Consider the following 26,841-nt stretch of genomic DNA (forward strand, 5'->3'; position numbering starts at 1 on the left):
ACTGAGTTTTTCTCCGACAAGACGAACAGATTTATTTGGGCATAAGCTTTTTTTGGGTAAAAAACCTAACTTCTTCAGATGCATGGAGTGCAAGTTACAAATGTAGGCATTATATACTGACACATGAAGAGAAGGGAGTTACCTCACAAGTGGAGAGGTACCCTCACGTCTACTAATGTTATATATGCCATCATGTGCCAGCAATGCCCCTCTGCCACGTACATTGGCCAAACCAAACAGTCCCTATGTAAAAGAATAAATGGACACAAATCGGACATCAGGAATGGTAACATACAAAAGCCAATAGGTGAACACGTCAATCTCCCTTGACATTGTGTAACAGATTTGAAAGTAACTAGTCTTGAACAAAAAATTTTCAGAAAAAGACTTCAAAGAGAAATAGCAGAACTAAAATTCATTTGCAAATTTAACACCATTAATTTGGGCTTGAACAGGGACTGGGAGTGGCTGGCTCATTACAGAAGCAGCTTTGCCTCTCCTGGAATTGACACCTACTCATCTATTATTGGGAGTGGATTACATCCACCCTGATCGAATTGGCCCTGTTAACACAGGTGCTCCACTTTTGATGTAACTCCCTTCTCTTCCTGTGTCAGTATAACAATGCCTGCATCTGTAACTTTCACTCCATGCATCAGAAGTGACGTTTTCTACCCACGAAAGCTTATGCTCAAATAAATCTGTCTTTAAGATGCCACCATGTTCTTTTTGTGGATCCAGACTAAAATGGTAACCCCCTGATACTCTTTTACAAGACCTTTTATCAGTGAAAGCGCCTTACACAATAATATCCTTAACCTCTATTTATTAACAATCACCAAGCAAAATACACACGCTAAGCACACAGGCGGACTTTCCCTGCTGTCCAGGCCAGGTCCATCTCATCTAGGTTCTCGTTGTGAGTTCTTCTTCCAGGTCTTTCCTTCTTATTCTTCTTTGCCTTTGCCTTTCTTTTCCCCAGCTGGTCTCCTTCTTGGACCTCAGTTTTTATAGTGAAACTTTGAGTCCCACTTAACCATTTAACTAAAATATTACAAAATAATAATTTGACCAATCCTAACATATTGTGAAACAATTCTTTAATCAATCATACGCCACCATCTTTGTTGATTTAAAACTTACAAAATTAGGTATACAACAGACAGAAACAAAGAACCAGACAGAAGCCACACAGCTAAACAAGTGGGGCCCATAAAAGACAAAACAATAAAGTAGAGACTTGACACCCAGAACCGATGAGAAGTGTTTCCTTGTCACACAGATGCTGTCAAACAACGATTTCTTTAAACCTCTTAAGATCTATGGGAATCGTCCTCCAAATGCAATTCTGATGCAGAGTTGGCAATTTGACCGAGATAGCGTGTGAAAAGAGATATATATGAGACATTCATTCCAAATGACTGGTAGGCACGAATTTCTCCTGCAACCATCTTAAAGATGCGATTCAGATGCACTGCTGGCCATGTGGGGAAGAAACGTTTTGGAAACCGCGAAACATGAGAAATTCATTACGAATTGTTGGAAGACACGAATTTCTACTGGTACCATCCTAAAATTGGTATTCAGATGCACTGCTGGCAATTTGATAGAGCTACGGTTTGAAAACAGCTAAACATGAGACATTCTCCTGGAACCATCCTACAAACGATAGTCGGTTCCACTGCTGGGATTTTGGCAGAGATACGTCCGCAAAAATACCTAAACATGAGCTATTCATTCCACACGAAAGCTAGGCACTTGAAAGTAGCTAATGATGAGTTATTAAGATCACATCAGTGCTAGACACGACATTTCCCTAGAGCCAACCTCCATATGCTATTAGAAAGCACTGGTGGCTATTTGGCAGAGATCCTTTAGTGAAAATTGCTAAAATTAGACAGTCAATGCAGATCACTGCTAAGCAGGACTCTCTCCTGGAATCAGCTTAAAAATGCTACTCGGATGCATTGTTAGCCATAAGACTGATCCGCGTGGGTGAAAATTGATAAAGATGAGATATTCATTCCAGTTCATTGCTAGGCACATGTTTCTCTTAGAATCGTCTTTCACAAGCCAATAGCATCCCCTGCTGGACATTAGGTACCGTTTGTCAGAGCGCCTTTCGTAAAAATAGTTAACATGACCCTTTCGCGCCTTAGCTCTGCGAGTGACGAATGTCTAATGGAATCGTCCTCCAACTGCAATTCTGATTCAGTGCTGGCCGTTAGCCCGAGATACAGTTTGAAAGCTACTAAACATGAGAAATTCATTCCTCATCATTGGTAAGCACGAATTCCTCCTTGTCCCATCCTAAAATTGCTATTCGGATGCACAGCTAGCACCTTGACCGAGATACGCTGTGAAAACAGCAATACATGAGCAATTCATTCCAAATCACTCGTACGCACGAATTTCTCCTGCCACCACCCTAAAAATGCTATTCTGTTTCACTGCTGGCCATTCGGCAGAGCTCCTTTTGTGAAAATAGCTAAACATCAGATATTCATTCGAGACGAACGCTAGGCACTTGAAAAGAGCTATTATTGAATTATTAAGCCCACATCAGTGATACACACGCCTTTCCCCTCGAACCAAACTCCATATACTATTCGAAAGCACTAGTGGCTATTTGGCAGAGTTCCTTTCGTGAAAATTACAAAAAAGGAGTTCAGTGCAAAGCACTGCTAGGCAACACTTTCTCCTGGACCAGTCTTACAAATGCTATTCTGATGCATTGCTGGCAATTTGGCAGAGAGACGTTTGGGAAAACAGCGAAATCTGAGCAATTCATTGCGGATTATTGGTAGGCACGAATTTCTCCTGGTAACATTCTACAATTGCTTTTCGAATACACTGCTGGGAATTTGACAGAGCTACGGTTAGAAAGCAGCTGAACATGAGAAAGTCTTTCCACATCATTGGTAAGCACTAATTTCTACTGGAACCACCCTAAAAATGCTATTCGGTTTCACTGCTGGCCATTTGGCAGAGATCCGAATGTGAAAAGAGCTAATCATCAGATATTCATTCAAGACGAAAGATAGGCACTAGAAAATAGCTAAAGATGAATTATTAAGCCCACATCAGTGCTAGAGAAGACTTTACGAAAGACTTTACGAATGGTGCCATTTCGTGAAACCAGCTGTGATTGCAACAAGCAGCTTAGACACCCGTGCCGGGCTGTGACCCCAGCGGTGTCCTCCAGAGCCTTTCAGTAAGAGCGGGATCTCCAGGCTATGCGTGCTACAGGCTGGGGGTACATGGAAGCAGCAGCTGTTGCCGTGTTCCCAGGAGCGTAGCTAGCGGGGGGGAGGGGCAGCGGCTGCTCCCCCACGGGGCACAAGCAGCGCCGTTTACATTTCTTGGTTGCTGTGTCCGCCAGATCCAATAAACCAGAAGTAGATTTTTGGCACCAACAGTGAAATACGAGCTCATGCTCAGACTCAAGGGGGTTCATTTAGCAGCGAACTGCCAAGTTGCTGCCTTAGCTCCCCCGTGAGGGGGGAAGTTTGTCCATGTTTCGAAGCCTGCAGATTGCTGCGCACTAGCGATAACCCCCGAGCAAGCCGGGTCCCTGCCGCTTAACATCAGCCCAGGCTGCTGGGCGGGTCGCCGGCGCTCAGGCTGGGCGGGGCTGTCCGAGGAGTGCCCCAGTCGCCTAACGGGAGCGACAGCGGCGGGGGCAGAGCTGGGCCGCTGCACCCCAGGGAGAGCCCGCGGGGCTGGGAACTAGCCCGAGCTGCGAGGGAGACAGGGGCACGGGCGGTCCCGCGCCCTGCTCCCGCCGTTCCCCCACCCCGGCTTCGCTGTACGAACTGGGGCCACGGCGCCTTCACCTAGAGCCTGAAATAGCTCGGCCAGATCCCACGGGCAGCCTGTGGTCCGAGCCCGCCTGCCTCGCCCAGGGGCACCCGGGCTGCACCCCGCCCCGGCACCCCGCGCTGCCACACCCTGTTCTAGGGGTAATTAAACCTGAACAGCGAACCGCGGGGCTTTCGTGTTTAGGAAACTGGGTTTTCAAAACTCCAGGAACCCGCTCCCTGCAGGGCAGGGGATCCCGGGCTCGGTGCGGGGATCGCTACTGCGGGAGTGAAGGTGGCTGGATTGGGGGTTCCGGGCGGGGATCCCGGGGCCCGGTGCGGGGATCGCTACTCCGCCAGCCACATGTTGCAGCCCCGTTTGATGGGTGAGAGAACAAACATTATGTGTGAACTGTTATGCTGGATAACTCCCGGCTTCTCTCACCCCATAATACAGCCTGGGCCACTGAGTCCTAACCAATGGACAGTTCTGATACAATCTGGCCCATTGTCACTGGGACACCCACACCTGCTCCCTTGGCCCTGGGCAGCAGGCGGGACTGGTTGAGTGAACACCAGGTAGAGTCAAGCACGAGGGTTTATTACGCACAGCGCTGGCGGAGTGTCACTTTGCTTATTAGGCTCAGTGAGACACTGCTAAACAATATATTAGATACGTGCCGGTGGGCGGAGAGAAGGGGGGGAGGGGGGAGTTCCCCAGACCCTGGATAGGTTCTAGCAGCAAGACAAAATTAGCACAATAGGCCAATAGTCTAAAAGATGACGTCATGGCTCTGCCCATAGGCCAGGTTAACATTTTTGCTAATACACAGGTGCTATCCCTCAAAATTCTCCTCTTGCAACATGTAAGTTAAATCCTTATTTTGGGTCCAAAGGAATGACAGGGTCTGTCAGGGCAGGTTGGTCCACAGGTGCAATCCTGGAGGGTTTTAAAGCAAAACAAAACAGTGCACAGCAATGACAATTGTGTCTGGGTTACCAGTGCGATAATGTGAGCTAGGACTGGCCTCTGTGAGGGAGGATGCCATAATTCATTCTAGGCCTCTCCCTGAACTCTGGGGAATATGCAGCATAGTCTCTTCCCGAACCAGGGAGTAGCCTGTAAGGCTCCTCTCAGTGAGCTCTGTGCCTATAACTCCTGATAAGCCTCCCAATGACTGCTCCCCACCTGGAGTTATGCTGGCTCCGCTTCATGTATAGTTGAAACATACACGGCAGTTCCCTGCTCATCCAGCTTTTCTTTAGCCATGTATTGTCCACTGTTAACTAGGCCTCATGCCTCAGAGCAGGCCCTGGAATTTGGGCCTATGTGAAAGGTTCTTACCAGGGACTGTGGCCAAGATCTTATATATGTGTTATTGCGATTTTGGCCCTTCACCAACGGGGCCCTGGCCCCTGGCACAACAGGAAGAGCGACACCCCCAGGGCAGTTACCTGTTCAGGATCTTGGTGACGATCAGCTTGACCCAGGGCGCAGTGGGATCCAGAAAGACTTTCTTGCCATTCTTCGTGGTGGCTCTGCGGGGAGGCAGAGGGGAGAGGGGGTGAGGGCTCTGTGGGGAGGGGGGGTAGCTGGCTGGGGGGGGCAGCAGGGCCCCGACACTTACATGACTTCTGGCACCCCGCAGTGGTGCCCCTCAGGGATCAGCTCCACATGGGCGACGCGCTTGGGGTGGATCACCGCGGCCTCGGTCTGCAGGCACTGGCACTGCAGCTCGCCAGCCATGGGGGCATCTGCCAGGGGAGGGGGAGGAAGACTCAGCTCCTGCCAGCAGGAGTGGGAACACCCCACACCTGGGGCCCATCCATCACCCAGGACTCCCCACATACGGCTAGGGTGACCAGATAACCCAGGTCAAATATCGGGACGCGGGGGGGGGGGCGGCAATGGGGGAAAAAATGGCGGAAGAGCAAAAAAAAAAATTCCCCACCCCCCGATTCCTTCTCCCTCCGCAAGTGCTGGAGGGAGGCCCGGGAGACTCAGGGGAGCTCAGGGCCGGGGTGAGTGTGAGTCCGGGCTGACCCCAAGCAGGCAGGACTTGGGCTTGGTACCTGTAGGGAGAGTTCAGAGTGACCTGCGGGGCCAGGCGGCGGCGGCTGTTCTCCACACCTGGGCAGCGGGACTTGAGAGCAGCCGCTGCTGCAGCTCCCACATCCCTGGGGGGAGGAAGCGGCCGCTGGCCAAACTTGGCGGCTGCGGCTCTGGTGCCCATGAACCCCCCGAGCCCGGGCCTGCTGCGGGGACCCAGCACGCACACCGCGCGCCCAGCCCCTGGCCAGTTGCGTCTGGGCTGGCTGCCCAGCTGGTGCAATCCCACGGGCGGCCCTGGAGTGGGGGCAGCAGGCCCCAGCCCCCCCATCCTGCTCGGGTCCCATAGGGGAACGAACGGGGCTGGGCTGCCGATGCCTCCGCCGCGGGATTGCACCAGCTGGGCAGCCAGCCCAGACGCGACTGGCCAGTGGCGGGGCGCAGTGTGCGTGCTGCTGGGTCCCCGCAGCAGGCCCGGGTTCAGGCCCGGGCGCCACGTGCTTGGCCACTTCCTCCCCCCGCGGCAGTGGGAGCTGCAGCAGCGGTTGCTCCCGTGTCCTGCTGCCGAAGAGGGGAGAATAGCCACCGACTGGCCCCGCAGGCCACTCCCTACTCTCCATCCAGGCACCGCGCCCGAGTCCTGCCTGCTCGGGGCCAGGCCGGACTCACACTCACCCCGGCCCCACGTTCCCCTGCGTCTCCTGGGCATGGAGTGCTTGGCAAGAAGCGGGGATTTGTGGAGGGAGCCAATGGGGCGGGGATGGGGGCGGGGATTTGGGGAGGGAGCCAATTGGGGAAGGAGGAGGCAGAGTCGGGGCGGGGAAGGGCGCGAGCCCTTCCAGGCTCCGGAGCCTTTGCTTGTTTGTCCAGTGTCCCGACCTAACATTGGTCGGGACGCGGGACAAACAAGCAAATATCGGGACAGTCCCGATAAAATCGGGACGTCTGGTCACCCTATGTGGGTTGGACTCTTGCTCTGGTGATGGCCACACACCTCCGGGCGTTGGGTGGCGGGACCCTTCTTCCCAGCACCAGCCCCCTGTCGGGTTCAGATCCCCCTCCCAGTCTGGCTTGCAAGGACCCTTGGCTGGCGATGTCTTTCTGCGCTTGGTCCTTTGCCCAGAATCCCCTCTTGGCTGGCTGCAGTTGCTCACCGCATCCGGCTCCAGACTGCTCCAGCCCCAGCTCCACTGTTCTAGCTCCGGCTCCACTCTGCCTCAGCAGGGAGGCTGCTCTGCCTCCAGCCCCCTGGGCTGCTTCTCACAGGTCTGCTCTGTGGGCTGCTTCTGTGACTCTGCTCCCAGCTCTCACCTGCTTCCTGGGCTGCTTTTCTGGCCCCTCTGGATCTGGCACAGCTCTGCTCCCCAGCTCGGCTTGGGCCCCTGCTCTGTCTGACCCAGGCAATTCCAGCTCACATGGAGGACGGGACCCTGGTCTCCTGACTCCCTGATTAGCCTGCTCGCCCTGTCAGTCTGGAGCATTGGCCTCTCCTCATTGTTCCTGGGGACTGTCAGTCTCAGGTTCCTTATTTCCCATCATCTCTTCCCCTTTCTTTTGGCACTGGGAGTTAGCCAACCCCCAAAAAACCTCACTGAGTTTTAGTAAGGGGACAACAGTCCCTTTACACTTGGAAGGATGGATGGGACCCAGGTGTCTGGGAGCTGGCCGTATGTGGGGAGTCCGGAGTGATGGATGGGACCCAGGTGTGGGGTGTCCCCAGGCTGCTGGCAGGAGCTGAGTCTTCCTCCCCCTCCCCTGGCAGATGCCCCCATGGCTGGCGAGCTGCAGTGCCAGTGCCTGCAGACCGAGGCCGCGGTGATCCACCCCAAGCGCATCGCCCAGACAGATTTTTATCCCAGTTCCCTAAATTGTCCCCTCAAGGATTAAACTCACAACCTTGGTTTTAAGCAGGCTAATGCTCAAACCACTGAGCTATCCCTGGGAATCTTTATTCTGGAAGTTAGCCCTAGCTTCCCCTTTTACAACAGGTAATACCCAACTACCTGCAATCAGAGTAACCTGTTCAAAATCACTGGAGAACGCACAGGCTAGCGGCCTGGGGACGTTGGTTGCAGGGTTGTTGGAGCTGGACTGGTGCCAGGATAGGAAAGAGAGAAGTTTGGTGACAGCAACGGCTTTTTGTTGGACGAAATTCTGTTGGAGGAAGGACAAGCTTTTGAGCGTCTCCGAGCTCTTCTTTACGTGGGTCTGGCGAAGAAAGTAGCATGTCCAGGCTACACAGAGCTCTGCTGGTCGGGGAAAGGTAACTAGAGGGATATAAGGTGGAAGGATTGTTTAGCAGAAGTAGTTTGCACATATTGTAAAGAACCACGGGGCATAAAAAAGGCAAATAATTGTACTAAAACAATGTCTTTATCAAGACTGTGATTTTTAGTGTCTAGTGAACTGATGAATGTAGCCGCCCAGGCTCATCTTTTGAAAGTGTTGTGCAGGTTTCCTTTGAGGCTGAGGACTGAGAGTTCAGCTGTGGAGCGATGGCTTTGTGGAAAGTGTTTGCTCACCAGTGATGTGGTGTTTTTGTCTCCTTTTTTCTGTGTATGTTCAACAGCATCAAAATGTGGCTTTGCCCACATAGTTATTGTGGAATAAATAGCACATAGAATCGTTACCCAAGACCTGAGCTTTCTGACAAATATGGGGCTATGTCAAAGCAGTGAAATAGAGGGGTTTAAAGCCCTTAATTTACTGTTCTCTTCTGCACCGAATTACCTATTTTCCTTTACAGTGGTGCAGTAAGAAGCAAAGCTCACCTAAAATAAGACATACATGAGTTGTGGGAAATTTAAATGAAAAACTTAATTCAATGGCATGGTTCAGTCTCCAGATTACTAGACTAAGACTGTAATTCTGCAAAGACTTAATCTTCTGCACTGTGACTAATCCCAGTGGACTCAATGGAACTACTCAGTGTGTCAAGTTAAACCTGGACAAGTCTTTGTATGGCCATGACATCTTCATAGTAACAGGAGGATTAGTATTAATACTCCCTAGCTCTTGTTTTGGGCTTTTCATCAACTTTGACAAAGGAGGCACAGACTTGCTTATGCTCACCCATCAGGCCAGAGCCAGGGTTAGAACCCAGAGTTTGTTCAGGTTCAAAGTAAAACAAGCATTTTACCCTCAGGACTAGAAATAGAACCCCTATGTCATTAGGAATGGGGGGTCCCGCTTCTCTCAGGGGGCAGCATTTCCTTCTAACCTTTGAAAGCTCCTAAATTTTCAGAAAGCTTTTGACAAGGTCCCTCACCAACAGCTCTTAAGCAAAGTAAGCTGTCATGGGATAAGAGGGAAGATTCCCTCATGGACTGATAACTTGTTAAAAGATAGGAAACAAAGGGTAGGAATAAATTATCCGTTTTCAGACTGGAGAGAGGTAACTGGTGGTGTCCCCCAGGAGTCTGTACTGAGACCAGTTCTATGAACATATTCATATATGAACTGGAAAAAAGGAGTAAACTGTGAGGTGACAAAATTTGCAGATGATACAAAACTACTCAAGGCAGTGAAGTCCCAGGCAGACTGCGAAGAACTACAAAAGGATCTCTCAAACCTAATGATTGGGCAACAAAATGGCTGATGAATTTCAATGTTGATAAATGCAAAGTAATACATATTGGAAAACATAAAATGATGGGGCCTAAATTAGCTGTTACCGCTCAGGAGAGAGATCTTGGAGTCCTAGTGGATAGTTCTCTGAAAATATCTACTCATTGTGCAGCTGCAGTCAAAAAAGCGAACAAAATGTTGGGAATCATTAAGAAAGGGATAGATAATAAGACAGAAAATATCATGTTGCCTCTGTATAAATCCTTGGTATGCCAAGATCTTGAATATTGCTTGCAGATGTATTCGCCCCATCTCAAAAAGCGTATATTAGATTTGGAAAAGGTTCAGAAAAGTGCAACAAAAATGATTAGGGGTATGGAACAGCTTCCAATTGAGGAGAGATTAATAAGACTGGGCCTTTTCATTTTAGAAAAGAGATGACTAAGGGGGGGCTATGATACAGGTCTATGAAATCATGACTGGTGTGGAGATAGTAAATAAGCAAGTGTTTACTCCTTCTCATAGCACAAGAACGAGGGGTCATCAAATGAAATTAATAGGCAGCAGGTTCAAAACAAACAAAAGGAAGTATTTTTTCACACAATGCACAGTCAACCTGTGGAAGTCTTTGCCAGAGGATATTGTGAAGGCCAAGACTATACCAGGGTTCAAGAAAAAACTAGATAAGTTCATGGAGGATAGGTCCATCAATGGCTATTAGCCAGGATGGGCAGGGATGGTGTCCTTGGCCTCTGCCAAAAGCTGGGAATGGGCAACAGAGGATGGATCACTTGATGATTTACCTGTTCTGTTCATTCCCTCTGGGGCACCTGGCATTAGCCACTGTCAGAAGACAGGATACTGGGCTAGATGAAACTTTGGTCTGACTCAGTATGGCCGTTCTTATGTTACAGTAGTGGATCCTGAAAATATGTCACATACAGAAAAGCTAGTGGAGGTCATTGAATGAAGCCTCCACCAGCAATTAGAATTTTTCCTCTCTGAGGAGTAATGACAGAGGAGTAATGACAAAGGAGCTCCAGGAGGGTAACTGGCCTGTAGGTTGTAGCCTAGATTACATGACTGTGGAGTGTGGCTTTAAGGGTTCACTGGTGCTGATTTGCAAGGCAGGGCGACCAGCCCAAACTGTGGGCCCCACTCTTGCTGGCAGTCCCCGCACTGTGCTGGTGGGGCTGCAAAGTGAGAGGCACTCACAGCTGAATGCCCAGTGCACCAAGGCGGTGGCAGTGCTTAATTTGTAAGGAAAAAGGTACCCGGGCTCCAGCAATTTTTTTTTTACTTTAATAACTGACACAGCAAACCCAGAGGTGCTGGGACTCAGCACTGGCCAAAATTCAGCACTGGCAAGTGGCCGGCAGGTCCTGAGCCTGACAATTTCAGGTTGGCATGTTCAGGCCAATCCAAACCTCGGACTTGTAGTCAGGTCCTGTGTGGGTCAGGTTGTAAGGCTCGATACCCCACCATTGCACAGGCTGTCTAATATAATGACGCAGCAAGCCTCCCAAATTCCATAAGGAAGCAGCAGTTGATCTTTCACCCACTAAATTATATGTCCATGGACGATGTCGTGAGTCTGTGCCTATGGGTCTAACACTTCCTTCTGGGAATATCCTCCATGAAACACAGTTAAGATGGAACCAGATAAAGGGACACTGCGCTTTACAAATGTCTAGTTAAAAAAAAAAGGCAGGGGGTGGGAGCGCGTAACAGCTAAAGCATGCACATGCCTTGCAAATTACTTATATATAAAGCAAGTGTCTTCTATGCTCTTTCCTTGGAGCTGTCTTGTTTCCTATAACAGCAAAGAATCATTATGTGCCTGATCTCGCAGAGTGCTTTAAACACATGAGTAGTCTCATAGCAAGTTAAGCAAATGTGCAAGTCCTTGCAGCTTTCATAGCCACAAACCACTTTGAGGCTGAATTTCCCTTCACAATGAGGTCTGCAGATAAGGAGTTTAAATATTGCAACTCTTGACCCAAGAGTCTGTTAAACGCAGACAAACATTAAAAAAAATAGGGAAAGGGATGAAGCTTGAAGGCAGGTGTGTATCCTATACCAATTCCCACCCACACCACATGTTTCCAGGGGTCCCACTGGGACAGATACATGGACACGAACACTTAACTGAGTTGACGACTCATCCACTTTTCATCATAAAATATTTATTTCATGTGTAACTCCTGTCAGTCTCACAATTACTGCATTTTAGTACAGTACAATTTGTAATACCACTTCTACACAGAAGATGACAGTATGTCATACAATGCAGACATAAAATGTCCAAGGTTGTTCAGAACCTTACTGTTCTTAAAGCTTCAGCATAAATAGCAAATATTTAAATTGCATAGAAATAATTTAACACATCAAAACAACCCTAAAGAGTTTGCAGAAACTTCAGCTAGTGACTGGAAGCCACATTTTCATAAAGATTGCTTTTCTGTGAAAGGAGAGCAACTGTTAGTCTGTTTCACCCAACCAAGCAAATGATTGTGTGTCCCAGGGACATGTGCCTTGGCAGCACATTTCAGGACTGTAGCAAGTTACTGTGCTTGTTCTAATTGGATTTCACTTTGGAATCCTCCATATTTGTGGGCTCAGAGGCTAAATGCTTGGCAGCTCCAGAATCTGAAGCTCTGGTTATTCACAAGCCAGCAGGCATCCTGCACATCCACAATGTGAAAGGCACAGCTTCACCGTACTGTCCATCTCGAGCTGCTCAGAGGAGCTGAGGGGATGGGCTATTGGGAATGTGCACTAGATTAACAACAAGCCATTTCTTGAGCCACTGCTGCAGCATTATCCCTTCAGGTGATCAGGAAGATCTAAAGGGCTTAACACAATACCTAGCTGTTGCAGAGCTCTACAGAGATGTATTAATAAATACATAAAAAAGCACAGGTTGCAATAACTCAGTGGAACAGGTTGAAGTTGAATGGAGCAGGCTGGTCTCTCAGACCCTCAAAAGAAGAGAGTTCAGCATGGCGAGCTGTCCAGCCTCAGGTTCCCATTCTCTCTCACACACAGGTAGTTTCTGTTGTGGTGCCTTGGTCATTTCCTCTGCTCCCCTCACAGCTTGTTAGATTTACTGCAACAGTCAGACAACAGAACACGGGTTAGAAGTGACATCCGGAAAGACCTCACCTGGACTCATTTCTGCTCGTGCCTTTCCCCTCCACAGGCTCCCCGCTTGCATTCCCTGTGCACTCGCCTCCGGCTGCCCTCCTGGGAGCTGTGTGTGTCCCGGGGAATAGCAGCAGTGCTGATACAGCTCATCCCTGGCGTTTAGTGCCAGGGACCCCGGCAGCCCCAGGTAGCAGCCCGGGGTCATGGCGAAGGGTGCAGACACCGGCCGCTGGCACAACAGGGAGAGCGACAACCCCAGGCAGGTACCTGTTGAGGATCCTGGTGACGATCAGCTGGACCCAGGGTGCGTTGGGATCCAGACAGACTTTCTTGCCGTGCTTCGTGGTGGCTCTGCGGGGAGGCAGAGGGGAGAGCGGGTGAGCGCGGGGCTGGCGGGGCGGGGAGGGGGGCGCAGGCTGGCGGGGGAGGGCGCAGGCCCCCGACACTTACATGACTTCTGGCACCCCGCAGTGGGGCCCCTCGGGGATCAGCTCCACGTGGGCGACGCGTTTGGGGTGGATCACCGCGGCCTCGGTCTGCAGGCAGTGGCTCCGCAGCTCGCCGGCCATGGGGGCACCTGCCCGGGAGGGGGAGAAAGACTCAGCTCCTGCCGGCGGCCAGATCCTCTGCAGGGGGGCGGCCCAGGACACACCCTGGGTCCGGTCTATGCCCCCGGCCCGGGCACTCCCCGCATCCGGCCGGCTCTCGGACACCTGGGTCCCCTCCACCCCCCCGGGACTCCCCGAATCCGGCCGGCTCTCGGACACCTGGGTCCCATCCATCCCGCCCGGGACTCCCCGCATCCAGCGGCTCTCGGACACCTGGGTCCGATCCGTCCTTCCAAGCTGCAGTGGGAAGCGAGACTCCCCCAGCCCGGGCCCGGTCCCGGTCCCGCCCCCCGGCGCAGCGAGCCCCTTACCCCGGCACAGCGCGGCGCAGGCCGCTAACAGCAGCAGCAGCAGGGTGCTGCCGGGGGCGAAGGTCTCGGGGCGGCTCATGGTCCGGGCTGGCGGTGGAGGCTGGTGCCGGGATCTGGGCTCGGCTCAGCTCTGAGCCACCGCAGCGCCCCGCGGCCGCTTTTATCCCCGCGGGGACCCGGCCGGGAAATCCCCGGGGCAGAGGGGGCGGAGCGGCCGGAGAAACCCGCTTCAGCTGGGACCCGCGCCAGGAAATCCCGCCCGGCGCCGCCAGGGCGCCCCGAGCGCTGCGGCCGCAGCTCCCGGCTCCCGCTGCCGCTCAGCCGGGCCGCGCCCCGCCGCAGCAGAGCGGAGCCCGCCGGGGCCCCACGGGCCGGCCGAGCGCAGCGCGCGGAGCCGGGGGAGAAGGAGGCCGCTGGTGGGTTTCAGCTTCACGTGGTCTCGTAGCCCGGGGGGGGGCACAGGGGCTGACACCCCCCCCCCAGTTCCCTGCCGTGGGGTGGGCCAGGGGCTGCTGGCAGCGAGAACCGGGGCCCGCTGGGGGCCGGGGCAATTGACAGGTTTGTCCCCATCCCGGCAGCGGGAGTCCTGTCCCCGGGCTCCCCTGCCGCCTTACCCGGGCTCGGGGCCTCTCCCCGCCGCTCCCAGGCGTTCGCGGCCATTGGGGAACAGCGGGACGCTGCGGGGACCGGGTGCCGCTTTAGCTCCATGCGGAGCGGCAGCAGCAAAGGCAGCGGCTCCCCGCAGCTCCCAGCTGCTCCTGCTGCCTCTTCCCAGGCCTCAGCTCCCGGCTTGCCGCTTCCAGCAGCTGCCCTGACGGGAGGGAGCCTGGTGGCACCGTGTGACCGAGCAGGGCCCGCAAACCCTGGCAAAAGTCTGGGGGGCATGTGACCCCCCGTGTGCCCCCATCACCTCTGGCTTGTGCCCAGCGGGGAGCGGGTTTGGGGGCTTCCCCAGGGCAGGACCGAGCCCCGAGCCCCGGCAGGTGCCACCGGCTCTGGAACTGCTGAAGCTTGTCACATGTGGCTCGAAGGGTCAGACAGTTCGGCCACCCCTGGCCTAGCCAGTGAATCGCCCTGGGTGGGGGGGGGGGAAGGGAACTGGGCGCAGCCACCAACCTGGGGGGTCTGAAATATGCACAGTCCTGTGATTGCTCAGCTTGGGGGGGGGGGTGATGACGACATAGCTGAGCCCAGAATCCTGTGTCCTTCGAACTCCTTCAATTCCAAAATCGGTATCAGCCCCGAGCGGAGTAGCAGTGATCTGGTGGGGGTGGGGAGAGCTCTGGGCTCAGCTGGGAGAAGTATTTCCTCCTACTCAAGTCATTTTACTCCTGGATCAATATGTAATGACAACCAAGTAGGCTGCCGGGCAGTGCAGGGGGCAGACCCTGTGCCCCTTGTGTAATGAAGGCAGGGGCAGATCCGCACAGTGCACATAGGGTTTGGCCTGGACGCATCAGCTAAAGGTGATGATGCCATGTATCAAATTCTGCCCTTGGTTACAGTGAAGCCGGTCTGGGTGAACAGGTGTAGCGGGGGGCAGATTTGTCCCTTGTGTTTAATGTATCAGGGCCACCCAGAAGGGGGGACAAGTGGGGCAATTTTCCCCAGGCCCCGCAGGGGCCCCCATGAGAGTTTTTCGGGGGCCCTGGAGCGGGGTCCTTCACTTGCACCTGGGGCCCCGGAAAACTCTCACGAGGCCCGGGCCCCACAGACCTTCTTCTGCTCCAGGTCTTAGGCAGCGGGGGGGTCCTTCCGCCCCGGGACCCACCGCCGAAGTGCTGGGCTATTCAGCGGGAGGGGCCCTGTGCAGCCAAAGACCCCAGGCCCCTGAATCCTCTGGGCAGCCCTGTAATGTCCTGTCTCCATCCAACTCCCTGCCCAGGCTAGTTCCTGGGACCTTAGTGCCCATTGCTGCTCCATTCAGTGGCGTAGCTTTTTATTAGGCCTCTAACGCTCCCTCTGTGAAACTAGTTCACACTCGACGGCAGCATTCGCACAATCAGTCTGCACCATCAGCATGATTTGATAGGAAGCAATATGGGCCCTGTATTTTAAGATGACTCTGCAGGGATTTTTACATCTGCAGGCTCACGCTCTCCATAATTGCAAAATTTTTACAGAAAGGGGAAGCAAAGAATGTAAACAGTATAGTGACATTTGGGAGGTCATGTATTTATTGGCACAGCAAGCACAGTTAGCTGTTAAATTAATCCAGGGGTCTTCTTCCTACTCGTCTGATGAGGAGCTCAGATTTCACTGTTCTCTATCGAAGCTAAAACTCCATGTCTGGTTTATTGCAAATGACTGAAAGCACATAGTCAGAGGGGGGAAATCATTCATCCCACGTCATTGACATAACCTTATTATTTATTTAGATTACACTAATGCCTAAAATGTAGTTGACCAGGGAGTGCGATATCTATCTCAGCTGACAGCTATGGCAGCCCTAAACGGTTCTTGCTCTGCAACCTTATGGGCAAATTACAGAAACACCTGAAAATGACAACACATTCCAAACTGCGGGGAACAGTTTTACACACAAGTAGCTGTGCACTGAAAATCCCCAGGAATGCTGCATCTTCCAAAGCTAGAGCAATTCTGAGAATTGTGTGGGTCTTTCTGCCAACCCAGTTTATAATATCTGGCAACGTGTGTCAAGTTTGTTCCTTTGGTAAAATTTTCAATTTAATTTTCTTCATGCAGCAAATAGGCTGTGTGACCATTTTTTCTCCCATTTCAAAATAACAAATCAATAGCAGGTCTGTTCTGGGACTCAATCCAGGTCCAATTGAAATTAACAGCAAATCTCACTTTGGGTTCAGTAGGAGAATAATGGGCCAGTAGGCAAAATCCCGGCGTCCTTGAAATCAGTGGGGTCAGGGTTTCACCATTGACTTCAGTTGGTGCTTTAGGTGGACAAAGAATGAGAAACAATTGATGTTTAAATGGAGCAGGTTTTATTTTTAGTTTATTACATGAAAGTTTTTGAATGACACATTTTGGGCCTGTTCTGGCAACAGTAATCACAGCTGGTAGAGCAGGGTAGCCCACTTTCTTATATGTTTCTTACAGAGGGGGAATTTTGGCATATAGAATGATTTATGCCCTGTAGCAGGAACAGAACTGTAAATCTTGTAAGCAGCAGTTTATGCCCCATAGCAGGTCTAGTGTCAAAGGTATGTCTGAAATTAATAATGGTTACTGCCTTAGCTAAGTATCAGAGGGGTAGCCATGTTAGTCTGGATCTGTAAAAGCAGCAAAGAGTCTTCTGGTACCTTTTAGACTAACAGACGTTTTGGAGCATGAGCTTTCATGGGTGAATACTGACGTGCATCTGACGAAGTGGGTATTCACCCACGAAAGCTCATGCTCCAAAACGTCTGTTAGTCTATAAGCTGCCACAAGACTCTTTGCTGCCTTAGTTAATTTAGCTAATGCACTAGACATGCAAATCATACAAAGCTGAAATCACAGAAAGCATAAAGAAAAAGTATTTATTTTCCTGCTTTTGCATTTAGCAAGTGATATATTTTGTGAGAAAAGAATAGCTGAGAACTCTAGTATATGACAAAATGCTCTTTAAGTTTAAACAAAAACATAACCAAGCCACCTATAGTGGAATCTATTTTTGCTAGGAATTATGAAACAGTCTGTCACTTTTAAGAAAATACCCATGCTACTTCCAAATCTTGGACAATTGGATATTCCCTAGTGAGGCCAGAGCGCAGTATGGGACTTCGGCTTTTAATGGAATAACTGTATTTCCAGCAACAGTTTTGTAAAGTCTCATGCAGCTGAATGGAAAGTTGGCAAGACCTCTTTTGACATGTGTTACAGTCCTTGCTGGACAGTTCCCATCCCATGTGGGACAAAATATGTGAGTGCATTTTTAAAGGAAAAATCATTCCTACTATGTCAACCGACACTTACTTACTTGAAGGTTCACCCTGAAAAAAAATGTGTCACTATCTTGCCTTTTGGTGAATTCCAATATGATACAGCATTAGTTCATCAGAGCTTCTGTTTAAGATACATTTATTTTTTAAAGATGAAGTTGAGTTTCAGGCATCCTCCAGGAATGAGGTAATCTTAAGTCACGAAAGAGGCAGCAGCAACCCATTGCATGAAGGAGCTAAAAGACACCCTTGGGAATTGCTTAATGACATCTAGAAGGAAGATCTCCTTGATCAGCAAACATGACTTGTCAGCAAACATGTAACTTCAGCAATATTATTCAGGGAGTAGGAGCCTATTTCCTCAGTCACTTCCAGTTCACTTTCCTGTGTTGTAACTAACTAAACCCATTTGCCGTAATGCAAGGCAGAAGGACAATTGTGACGCGTCAGAATGTCTTAACCCTGTGACCAAAGTGTTTAACTTGCCCAAGAATTGACCTGAATCTTGGCCTGAAAGTTAAATCTGCCCTGAACTAGTTTTGAGGCCTTGTAAAAACACCTTCCACACACTGAATGACAGAGAAATTAGAGATGTACTTAAAGTGCAAAAATGTTCAATCAATATTTGCTTGAACTGAATTCTCTTTGTCCAGGCTAATGCCCATTCTGCGTTCACTTTCCATGACTGTTGGAGCAATAAGATTGCAGATTTTATTGATGTGCAAGTAAGAAGAATTTGCAATGTGGGGATGTTTACACTAGTAGGGCCTGTGTAATCCACTAGGGAGTGTGTGTTACAGGTCCCCCCGGCCGTGCCCCTTCTACGTAGGATAGGAGTCTGCTACAGGCCTAGCTTGGGGGCTTTAGCTCAGCCTCAGTAGCTCATGGCTTTTAGCTCTGAAGATCCCCGGTCCAACACCAGTTTTGTCAGCCAAGATGGTTGTTGTCACCTCAGAGCCAGGTTCTCTGGTGGAGGCAATAGCAGACTCATTTCCTCTGTGGATCAGGCACAGTGGGGATCTATAACAAACTCACCATACGGTAACAATGGCACATGAAAGATGCAGTCAGGACTAGAAACAGGAATACTTTGCGAAAAGCTCTGAAGGTGAATCCCAGCCCTATTCCTTCACAGGTGTGGAGACTTGCCAGGCAGAATTAGTGATGTGGTTCTGCCATGTGATGGGGGGGCCTGAGTGTGAGGGGTCAAACCAGAGTATTCTCACCTGGGCATGAGTTGCAGCACAGGTGATGGGAAGGCGTGGCCAGGCAGGGTGATGGGCAGAGGCCAAGGATCCATTATTATATGGATCCTTCTCCATCCCTGCAGAAGAGAGTGCAAAGGAGCTGCGGAGGATATTCCAGGCACTAGGTTTGGGTAGCACAGCTGGCCTGGGAGAAGAATTCTTCCTTCATGGCTGCACATCCACCCGGCTTCTCAGCCATGGCATCAGGGTCAAGATTTGGGCAACAGCGCTCAATGCCCTTCACTTTGGGCCCACATCAGAATGGGGTCAAAATCAGGCCCAGTGGAAACCATTTAGAAATAGCAAGACAGGGAATGTCTGATGATAAGCGTCATCCTCTCTGTCCCCATGAGTCAAATACAGCGTGCACGGGTCTACTGGTGCTTTGAAATGGTATTAGACAAAGGCCTGAGATTACACTGCAGGCTTTAAAGGAGCTGTCAGTGGAAGCAGAGGTGTCTGCATAATGTTCTTCAATGAGGCTTGTGCTATGAAGGAGCTGATGCTGGAGATGGAAAGGTTGGGGCGCTTTTTTTTTTTTTAAGATCTGTTCACCACGTTTTGTCCAGTTTTGGCCAAAACATGAATCTGCTTAGCACTTGTGAGACGTTCAAAAGAATTGTTGCTGGCAAGGTCCTGATATCTTCTCCCTGGCTAGTGAGGACAGGCGTGTGCCATCCCTTGTATAGAAAAGTACGACGGGATTCTAGAGCACGGTCCCAAAATCACTCATCTTAGAGTCAGGACAGTGGAGTGATGCAGTGTTTGGGGATAGGACTCCACAGCTCTGTTCTCTACACTAAGCCAGATGGGCTGGAGTCAGGATACCAACAGCATCGCGCATAAGGTGAATTTGCAGCCTGATAGCAGAGCAAGGTGAGGAGCTCTTCCCCAGAGCCTCATGAGATACCCTGGGCGGTGCTGCTCCTACATGGCAAGACGTCCTACTTAACACAGACATCCCTTTTGAGGAGGACGTGTGGCCCACTGATTGGGCAGAACACGAGCAGGCCCTGTGCTTTGTGTCCTCCCCCAAACATACCGAACCGAGGAGAAGGCATCCCAGTTTCGCAGCTAGGTGGTGAACCAACCCAAAGCAACAAACGTAACGTCCTTGTGGGAGACACCCAAAATGATTCCAGTGGTGAGAAAAAGAAAGGAGGGAAGAAACAAGCTAATAATAGTAACTAGATCACTCCAAGAAAGTCCGATCATGGTGTGTAACCACAGAATCCAGTATCAGAGGGGTAGCCGTGTTAGTCTGGTTCTGTAGAAGCAGCAAAGAATCCTGTGGCACCTTATAGACTAACAGACGTTTTGCAGCATGAGCTTTCGTGGGTGAATACCCACTTCTTCAGATGCAAGTGGTGGAAATTTCCTGGAGCAGGTATATATAAGCAAGCAAGAAGCAAGCTAGAGATAACGAGGTTAGATCAATCAGGGTGGATGAGGCCCTGTTCTAGCAGTTGAGGTGTGAAAACCAAGGGAGGAGAAACTGGTTCTGTAATTGGCAAGCCATTCACAGTCTTTGTTTAGTCCTGAGCTGATGGTGTCAAATTTGCAGATGAACTGTAGCTCAGCAGTTTCTCTTTGAAGTCTGGTCCTAAAGTTTTTTTGCTGTAGGATGGCCACCTTAAGATCTGCTATTGTGTGGCCAGGGAGGTTGAAGTGTTCTCCTACAGGTTTTTGTATATTGCCATTCCTAATGTCTGATTTGTGTCCATTTATCCTTTTCCTTAGAGACTGTCCAGTTTGGCCGATGTACATAGCAGAGGGGCATTGCTGGCATATGATGGCATATATTACATTGGTGGAAGTGCAGGTGAATGAACCGGTGATGTTGTGGCTGATCTGGTTTGGTCCTGTGATGGTGTTGCTGGTGTAGATATGTGGGCAGAGTTGGCATCGAGGTTTGTTGCATGGATTGGTTCCTGAGCTAGAGTTACTATGGTGCGGTGTGCAGTTGCTGGTGAGAATATGCTTCAGGTTGGCAGGTTGTCTGTGGGCGAGAACTGGTCTGCCACCCAAGGCCTGTGAAAGTGTGGGATCATTGTCCAGGATGGGTTGTAGATCCCTGATGATGCGTTGTAGGGGTTTTAGCTGGGGACTGTATGTGATGGCCAGTGGAGTCCTGTTGGTTTCTTTCTTGGGTTTGTCTTCCAGTAGGAGGCTTCTGGGTACATGTCTGGCTCTGTTGATCTGTTTCCTCATTTCCTCATGTGGGTACTGTAGTCTTGAGAATGCTTGGTGGAGATTTTCTAGGTTTTGGTCTGTCTGCGGGGTTAGAGCAGATACGCTTGTACCTCAGTGCTTGGCTGTAGACAATGGATCTTGTGGTGTGTCCGGGATGGAAGCTGGAGGCATGAAGGTAGGCATAGCGGTCGGTAGGTTTTCGGTATAGGGTGGTGTTGATGTGACCATCACTTATTTGCACCGTGGTGTCTAGGAAGTGGACCTCCCGTGTAGATTGGTCCAGGCTGAGGTTGATGGAGGGGTGGAAGCTGTTGAAATCGTGGTGGAATTTTTCCAGAGTCTCCTTCCCATTGGTACAGATGATGAAGATGTCATCGATGTAGCGTAGGTAGAGAAGGGGCGTGAGTGGACGGGAGCTGAGGAAGCGTTGTTCCAGGTCGGCCATAAAAATATTGGCATATTGTGGGGCCATACGGGTGCCCATAGCGGTGCCACTGATCTGGAGATATATATTTTCAGCAAATTTGAAATAGTTGTGTGTGAGGATAAAGCCACAGAGCTCAGCAACCAGGTGTGCTGTGGCATCATCAGGGATACTGTTCCTGACAGCTTGTATTCCACCAGTATGTGGGATGTTTGTGTAGAGAGCCTCTACATCCATGGTGGCCAGGATGGTGTTTTCTGGAAGGTCACCAATGCATTGTAGTTTCCTCAGGAAATCAGTGGTGTCACGGAGATAGCTGGGAGTGCTGGTAGCATAGGGTCTGAGTAGAGAGTCTACATAGCCAGACAGTCCTTCAGTGAGATTTCCAATGCCCGAGATGATGGGGCGTCCAGGATTTCTGGGTTTGTGGATCTTGGTCGGGGCTCTAAGGGTATGTATGTTCTGGTGTTAGTGTAGGGAGTGTCCTGAGTAGATGGTGCAGTTTCTTAGTGTATTCCTCAGTGGGATCTGAGGGAAGTAGCCTGTAAAATTTAGTATTGGAGAGTTGTCTGGCGGCCTCCTTTTGGTAGTCAGACCTGTTCATGATGACAACAGCACCTCCTTTATCAGCCTCTTTGATTATAATGTCAGGATGGTTTCTGAGGCTGTGGATGGCATTGCGTTCTGCACGACTTAGGTTGTGAGGCAAGCGATGTTGTTTTTCCACAATTTCTGCCTGTGCACGTCGGCGGAAGCATTCAATGTATTGGTCCAGACTGTCATTTCGACCCTCAGGAGGAGTACATGTGGAGTTCTTCTTCTTGTGCTGTTGGTGGGAGGGTAACTGTGTATCCGTGCGCTGTTCAGTGTTGTCCTGAAAGAATTCTTTGAGTCGGAGACGGCGAAAGTAGGCTTCCAGATCACCGCAGAACTGTATCATGTTGGTGGGGGTGGCAGGGCAGAAAGAGAGTCCCCGAGATAGGACAGACGTTTCTTCTGTATCACAGAATCCAGAGCAGTTAACCACCAGGAAAACACCAATTATTTAACCACAGCTCAGAAAATAAAGTGAGCACATTCCCCTGGAGCCAGAGCCAGCAATAGTCACGTTACACAACTACCCAGCACGGCTGGCAGCCAAAAGGAGGCTGAGCGCCTGAAGCCTGCCAGGGAGTTGTAGGCAGGCAGAGGTGAGGCAGCTTCTCCAATTGCAGTTGGTGAGGGAATGGGGGTGGGGAAGGAAAGCCAAGCCAAGTGCAGAGAGAAAGGAGATCTCTCCACATCCCCTCCCTCATGGGTGTATCCTTTGTCTTCCCACCCCATGTCCAGCTCTCTTGCCTTAGCTCAGGCGGCTCAGCCCCCGGTGCTTCTCCAGCTCTGAAACTTCTATAAGTTCTTCTGGAGGGAACTCACCTCTTGCCTGGCTGTGAAGCTTGTTTGCTTCTGGCTCCTCCTCTTTCCCTGTTTTCTCTTCATTCTTCCTGTTCCCCTCCTCTGCTTCCCTTGCCCTTGCTGTTCTGTCTCACACACATCATCCCAGCCCTGCCTGTCCCTTTCCCATCCCCGTTGGTCTCCACACTCTCCATATCTGGTTCTCACCACCTCCTTCCCATTCCCCCATCTCTGATCGTCCCTAGCTGGGTCCTCCGTCTCCTTCTCCCAGGCCAGGCTTGTTCTCTCCTCCAGTCCACTCTGCCTTGGTTCTCCCAACCCTTCTCACTTGTGCTACTAACCTGCTCCCAGCACCTCCCTGCCATCCACCCACAATTATGTGCTCTTTCCCCATCACACAAGAGTTCTGCACATGCGTCACCTTCCTGTTAACTGTGTGCTGCTTTTTGTGCTGCCTGAGAGCAGAGAAAGGTGAGGAGCTCTTCCCGGAGCCTCATGAAAGACCCTGGGTGGTGCTGCTCCTACATGGCAAGACGCCCTACTTAACACAGACAGGCTCTTCTTGTTACCCCTCCACTTCACAGCTGACTGTCACGGCACCTCTGCATGCCCTAGCAAAGGATCAGCCCTGGGGCCAGAGGGGTGGAAAGAGGAGACAATCTTCACTATGAAGTGGGGACAGGATCTGAGAGGAACCAACAACATTTTTTTATGATGGACACCTACATTTATTTATTGTCTTTCCATTTGTCCCAGGAGGCAGATACCCAGACCTTCCCCCAGCTTCCCTCACACCTGCTGGAATCTGATTTTGTGGGTTTTCTACTCCAAAGGCATTTGTGTACATTTTCGTAATACATCAGAGGTGAAATCTTGCCCTACTGAAGCAAATGGCAAAATCCAGTGCTTAGGGCCTGGATTCCAACCCATGAGGGCTCTGTGGTGCCAGAAAGGTGGTCTTGTTATTTTTTACTCCATGTTTCCATGGCACCTACCATAATGGGGCCTTTGACTATGGTTTCAAGGTGCTACCGCAATGATAATAATACTAATGATTAATAATTAATAATAAGAGTTTTCAGATAAGGAACCTTCAAATCATTTGAGACTCACTCATCTCAAGGTAACACAGGTTTACGCCTCGGGTTAGACACTGTCCACAAAATTAAATAGAAACCACAACTGAGTGCTCATCCTGAAAGAGTAAACTCCTTCCAGGGTGAGAGCTGCATGACACAAGAAAATTATCTGCACAACATCTAGATTCCAAAATTGGGATTAGCTCATGGCTAGACTCTTCCACTATATAAGTAGCGGCCTCAATGTATGCATATGTGTGATTACACAGCCAGGAGATGGTGAAATATGAGAGTGACTGAGTGGTTCAGTGCCTATTAAAGCAGTGAGCAGCAGTGAATACGTTAATCTATTGTATCAGTAAAATTGGCACAGCAAAGGTTAATGGATCAGATTTCATGCTCAGACATGCCGAAGTCTCTGAAACAGGGAAGACCACAGGAACGGGAGTAACCGCACAAGCATGCGTCTTCGTAGGGGGGTAGCATGCCAACTGCTCGAAATGATGACACAGAGAGGACAAAATGAATGTTGTAATCGAAGGATAAATGTGCAAGCCACATTTTCCACTTCCCAGCAATTTGTTTCATGTCGCTGTCACACTCTGGATGGGGAATGAAGACATTCTTCTTGGTTTTATTTAGGGCATCAGAAAGCGGCTGTGCAAACTTTGTTCGTCCTTGACACAGGACAAGGTAGGGCCTGTCCCTGCTCCCAGTAAGTGAATGCCGTTGTAGTGGACGCTTTGGGTATCCTTAGAATAATACAGCCAAAAGCAGCGTTTGGCTGGATTTTCAAAACTGCTCAGCTCCCACTTCGATGGTCAGATTTCCAAAAGAGTCCTGCCGTCCGCGGATCCACCAGAGCTACTGGATAATGGGCACTTTAAACACAAGGGGAGAGCCCAGACTTTCCAAATAGGAGCTGTTGTGTGATGAACTCCGTTGAAAAGGTGGCCATAGCTCTTTGAATACAGGCCATGGATTTTTGTAGTGGTGCCTAAAATTATGATCCTAAATACATATTTAGTTGCCTGTATTAAGTAACTTGGTTTTCAAAATGGCAGAGTGAGCACCCAGCATTGACTTCAGTTGTCAGCAGAGTTTGCCCAAAGTGCTCTATTTTTTTCAGGTGTGGCGCTGATGGCAACACCAACAGCATAGTGGATAGGCATCTACTCCAGTCTTCTATTCCTAGAGTTCTCCTCTGCCACTGCACTTCAGCCTCGGTCGGAAGCTTTCATCCTGGCCTATCCACCATTAACAGAGCTGCCATCCCCCAGGCTCTGGAGACAGAGCAAAAAGCCATGATTTGTCATAACCGTCTATTCCCAAATTTACTCAAACATTTAAAAACCCATATTCATAATTAAAAACTGGATGGATAGCCCAGTAGCCCCAAGCCCTCTCTTTATCCAGTGATCACGTGAGCTTCTGCACACTTCTCCTTTTGTTGATCTCAAAAGACCATCTCTAGGGATGAGAGGACAGTCTCCATGTTTAGTCCAGCCTCAGTTTTATTGCAGATACAGTCAATATTGCTGGTGGTCTTTGTGATCTGGGCACCAAGAGGCTATCAGGTGCCCTTTTTAATTTCTGCCATTTCATTGGCTAAGTGTGTGTGCGTATTGAAGCCATCAGTATGTCAGACCTGCTCAAATGTGCGTAACTATGTCGCTCCCTCGTGACTGCAACCTCAGAAGTCCCTCCTTAGGGGGAGGTTTAGGTTGGATATTAGGAAAAACTTTTTCACTAGTAGGGTGGTGAAGAACTGGAATGAGTTACCTAGGGAAGTGGTGGAATCTCCTTCCTTAGAGGTTTTTAAGGTCAGGCTTGACAAAGCCCTGGCTGGGATGATTTAGTTGGGCTTGGTCCTGCTTTGAGCAGGGGGTTGGACTAGATGACCTCCTGAGGTCCCTTCCAACCCTGAGATTCTATGATTCTATGATTCTAATCCATAGGATGAACACCACAGGTGACCAATACTCTTCTTTAGCTACCAGAGGCAGGGGCTTTGTGGTGCTGAAGTCAAAGTTCCTGGCTTCAGTCTGGGATATGGCGTGTGTGTCATTTAGCTCATGCCGGCAAGGTCTGTTGTTTGCAGCCACACAGCTTATTGCAGCCCCCTCTATTGTGTTCTCTCCCTTGCAGGGGCGGCTCTAGCCATTTCGCCGCCCCAAGCACGCCGGCACACTGGCACGCCGTGGGGGGCGCTCTGCCGGTCCCGCGGCTCCGGTGGACCTCCCGCAGACGTGCCTGCGGATGCTCCACCGAAGCCACGGGACCAGCGGACCCTCCACAGGCACGCCTGCGGGAGGTCCACCGGAGCCACCTGCCGCCCTCCCGGCGACCGGCAGAGCGCCCTCCACGGCATGCCACCCCAAGCACGCGCTTGGCGTGCTGGGGCCTGGAGCCGCCCCTGCTCCCTTGTGGTGGTTACACCATTGATTTCACTGAGGGTCTTAGCCCTGGTCTACACTGCGGGGTTAGGTCGAATTTAGCCATGTTAGGTCGATTTAAAAATGACTGCGTCCACACAACCAACCCCGTTCCGTCGACCTAAAGGGCTCTTAAAATCAATTTCTGTACTCCTTCCCGACAAGGGGAGTAGCGTTAAAATTGACCTTGCTGGGTCGAATTTGGGGTAGTGCGGATGCAAATCAATAGTATTGGTCTCTGGGAGCTTTCCCGGAGTGCTCCATTGTGACCGCTCTGGACAGCACTTTGAACGCCGATGCACTAGCCAGGTACACAGGAAAAGCCCCGGGAACTTTTGAATTTCATTTCCTGTTTGGTCAGCGTGGCGAGCTCAGCAGCACTCAGAAGCACAGGTGACCATGCAGTCCCCCCAGAATCGTAGAGCATAGAATCAGCAAAGAATCCTGTGGCACCTTATAGACTAACAGCTGAGCTGATGGTGTAAGGATTAAACAAAGACTGTGAATGGCTTGCCAACTACAAAAGCAGTTTCTCCTCCCTTGGTTTTCACACCTCAGCTGCTAGAAGAGGGCCTCATCCTCCCTGATTGAACTAACCTTGTTATCTGGAAATTTCTACTACATGCATCCGACGGAGTGGGTATTCACCCACGAAAGCTCATGCTCCAATACGTTTGTTAGTCTATAAG

General features: G+C 50.5%; 2 protein-coding genes across 2 annotated transcripts in view; both read right to left on the reverse strand.

The window, feature by feature from the left end:
- Positions 1 to 4,380: 4,380 nt before the first annotated feature.
- LOC123370666 (growth-regulated alpha protein-like) overlaps positions 4,381 to 26,841 on the reverse strand; it is a 270,997-nt gene continuing 248,536 nt past the window's right edge. The window contains exons 2-4 of the mRNA XM_045017354.1: positions 5,429 to 5,555; positions 5,256 to 5,339; positions 4,381 to 4,740 (exon numbers count right to left, since the gene is read on the reverse strand). Coding sequence (XP_044873289.1) covers positions 4,680 to 4,740; positions 5,256 to 5,339; positions 5,429 to 5,555 — 272 coding nt within the window. The 3' untranslated portion in view covers positions 4,381 to 4,679. The remainder of the gene's footprint in view (positions 4,741 to 5,255; positions 5,340 to 5,428; positions 5,556 to 26,841) is intronic.
- On the reverse strand, positions 11,619 to 13,601 carry LOC123370667 (growth-regulated alpha protein-like). The gene is made up of 4 exons (XM_045017355.1): positions 13,484 to 13,601; positions 13,015 to 13,141; positions 12,832 to 12,915; positions 11,619 to 12,526 (listed from the first exon to the last, which is right to left on the reverse strand). The coding sequence occupies exons 1-4, from the start codon at positions 13,560 to 13,562 to the stop codon at positions 12,508 to 12,510; spliced, it is 309 nt and encodes a 102-aa protein (XP_044873290.1). The 5' UTR covers positions 13,563 to 13,601; the 3' UTR covers positions 11,619 to 12,507.

This window comes from Mauremys mutica, chromosome 5 (assembly GCF_020497125.1).
Source record: "Mauremys mutica isolate MM-2020 ecotype Southern chromosome 5, ASM2049712v1, whole genome shotgun sequence".
NCBI lineage: Eukaryota > Metazoa > Chordata > Testudines > Geoemydidae > Mauremys > Mauremys mutica.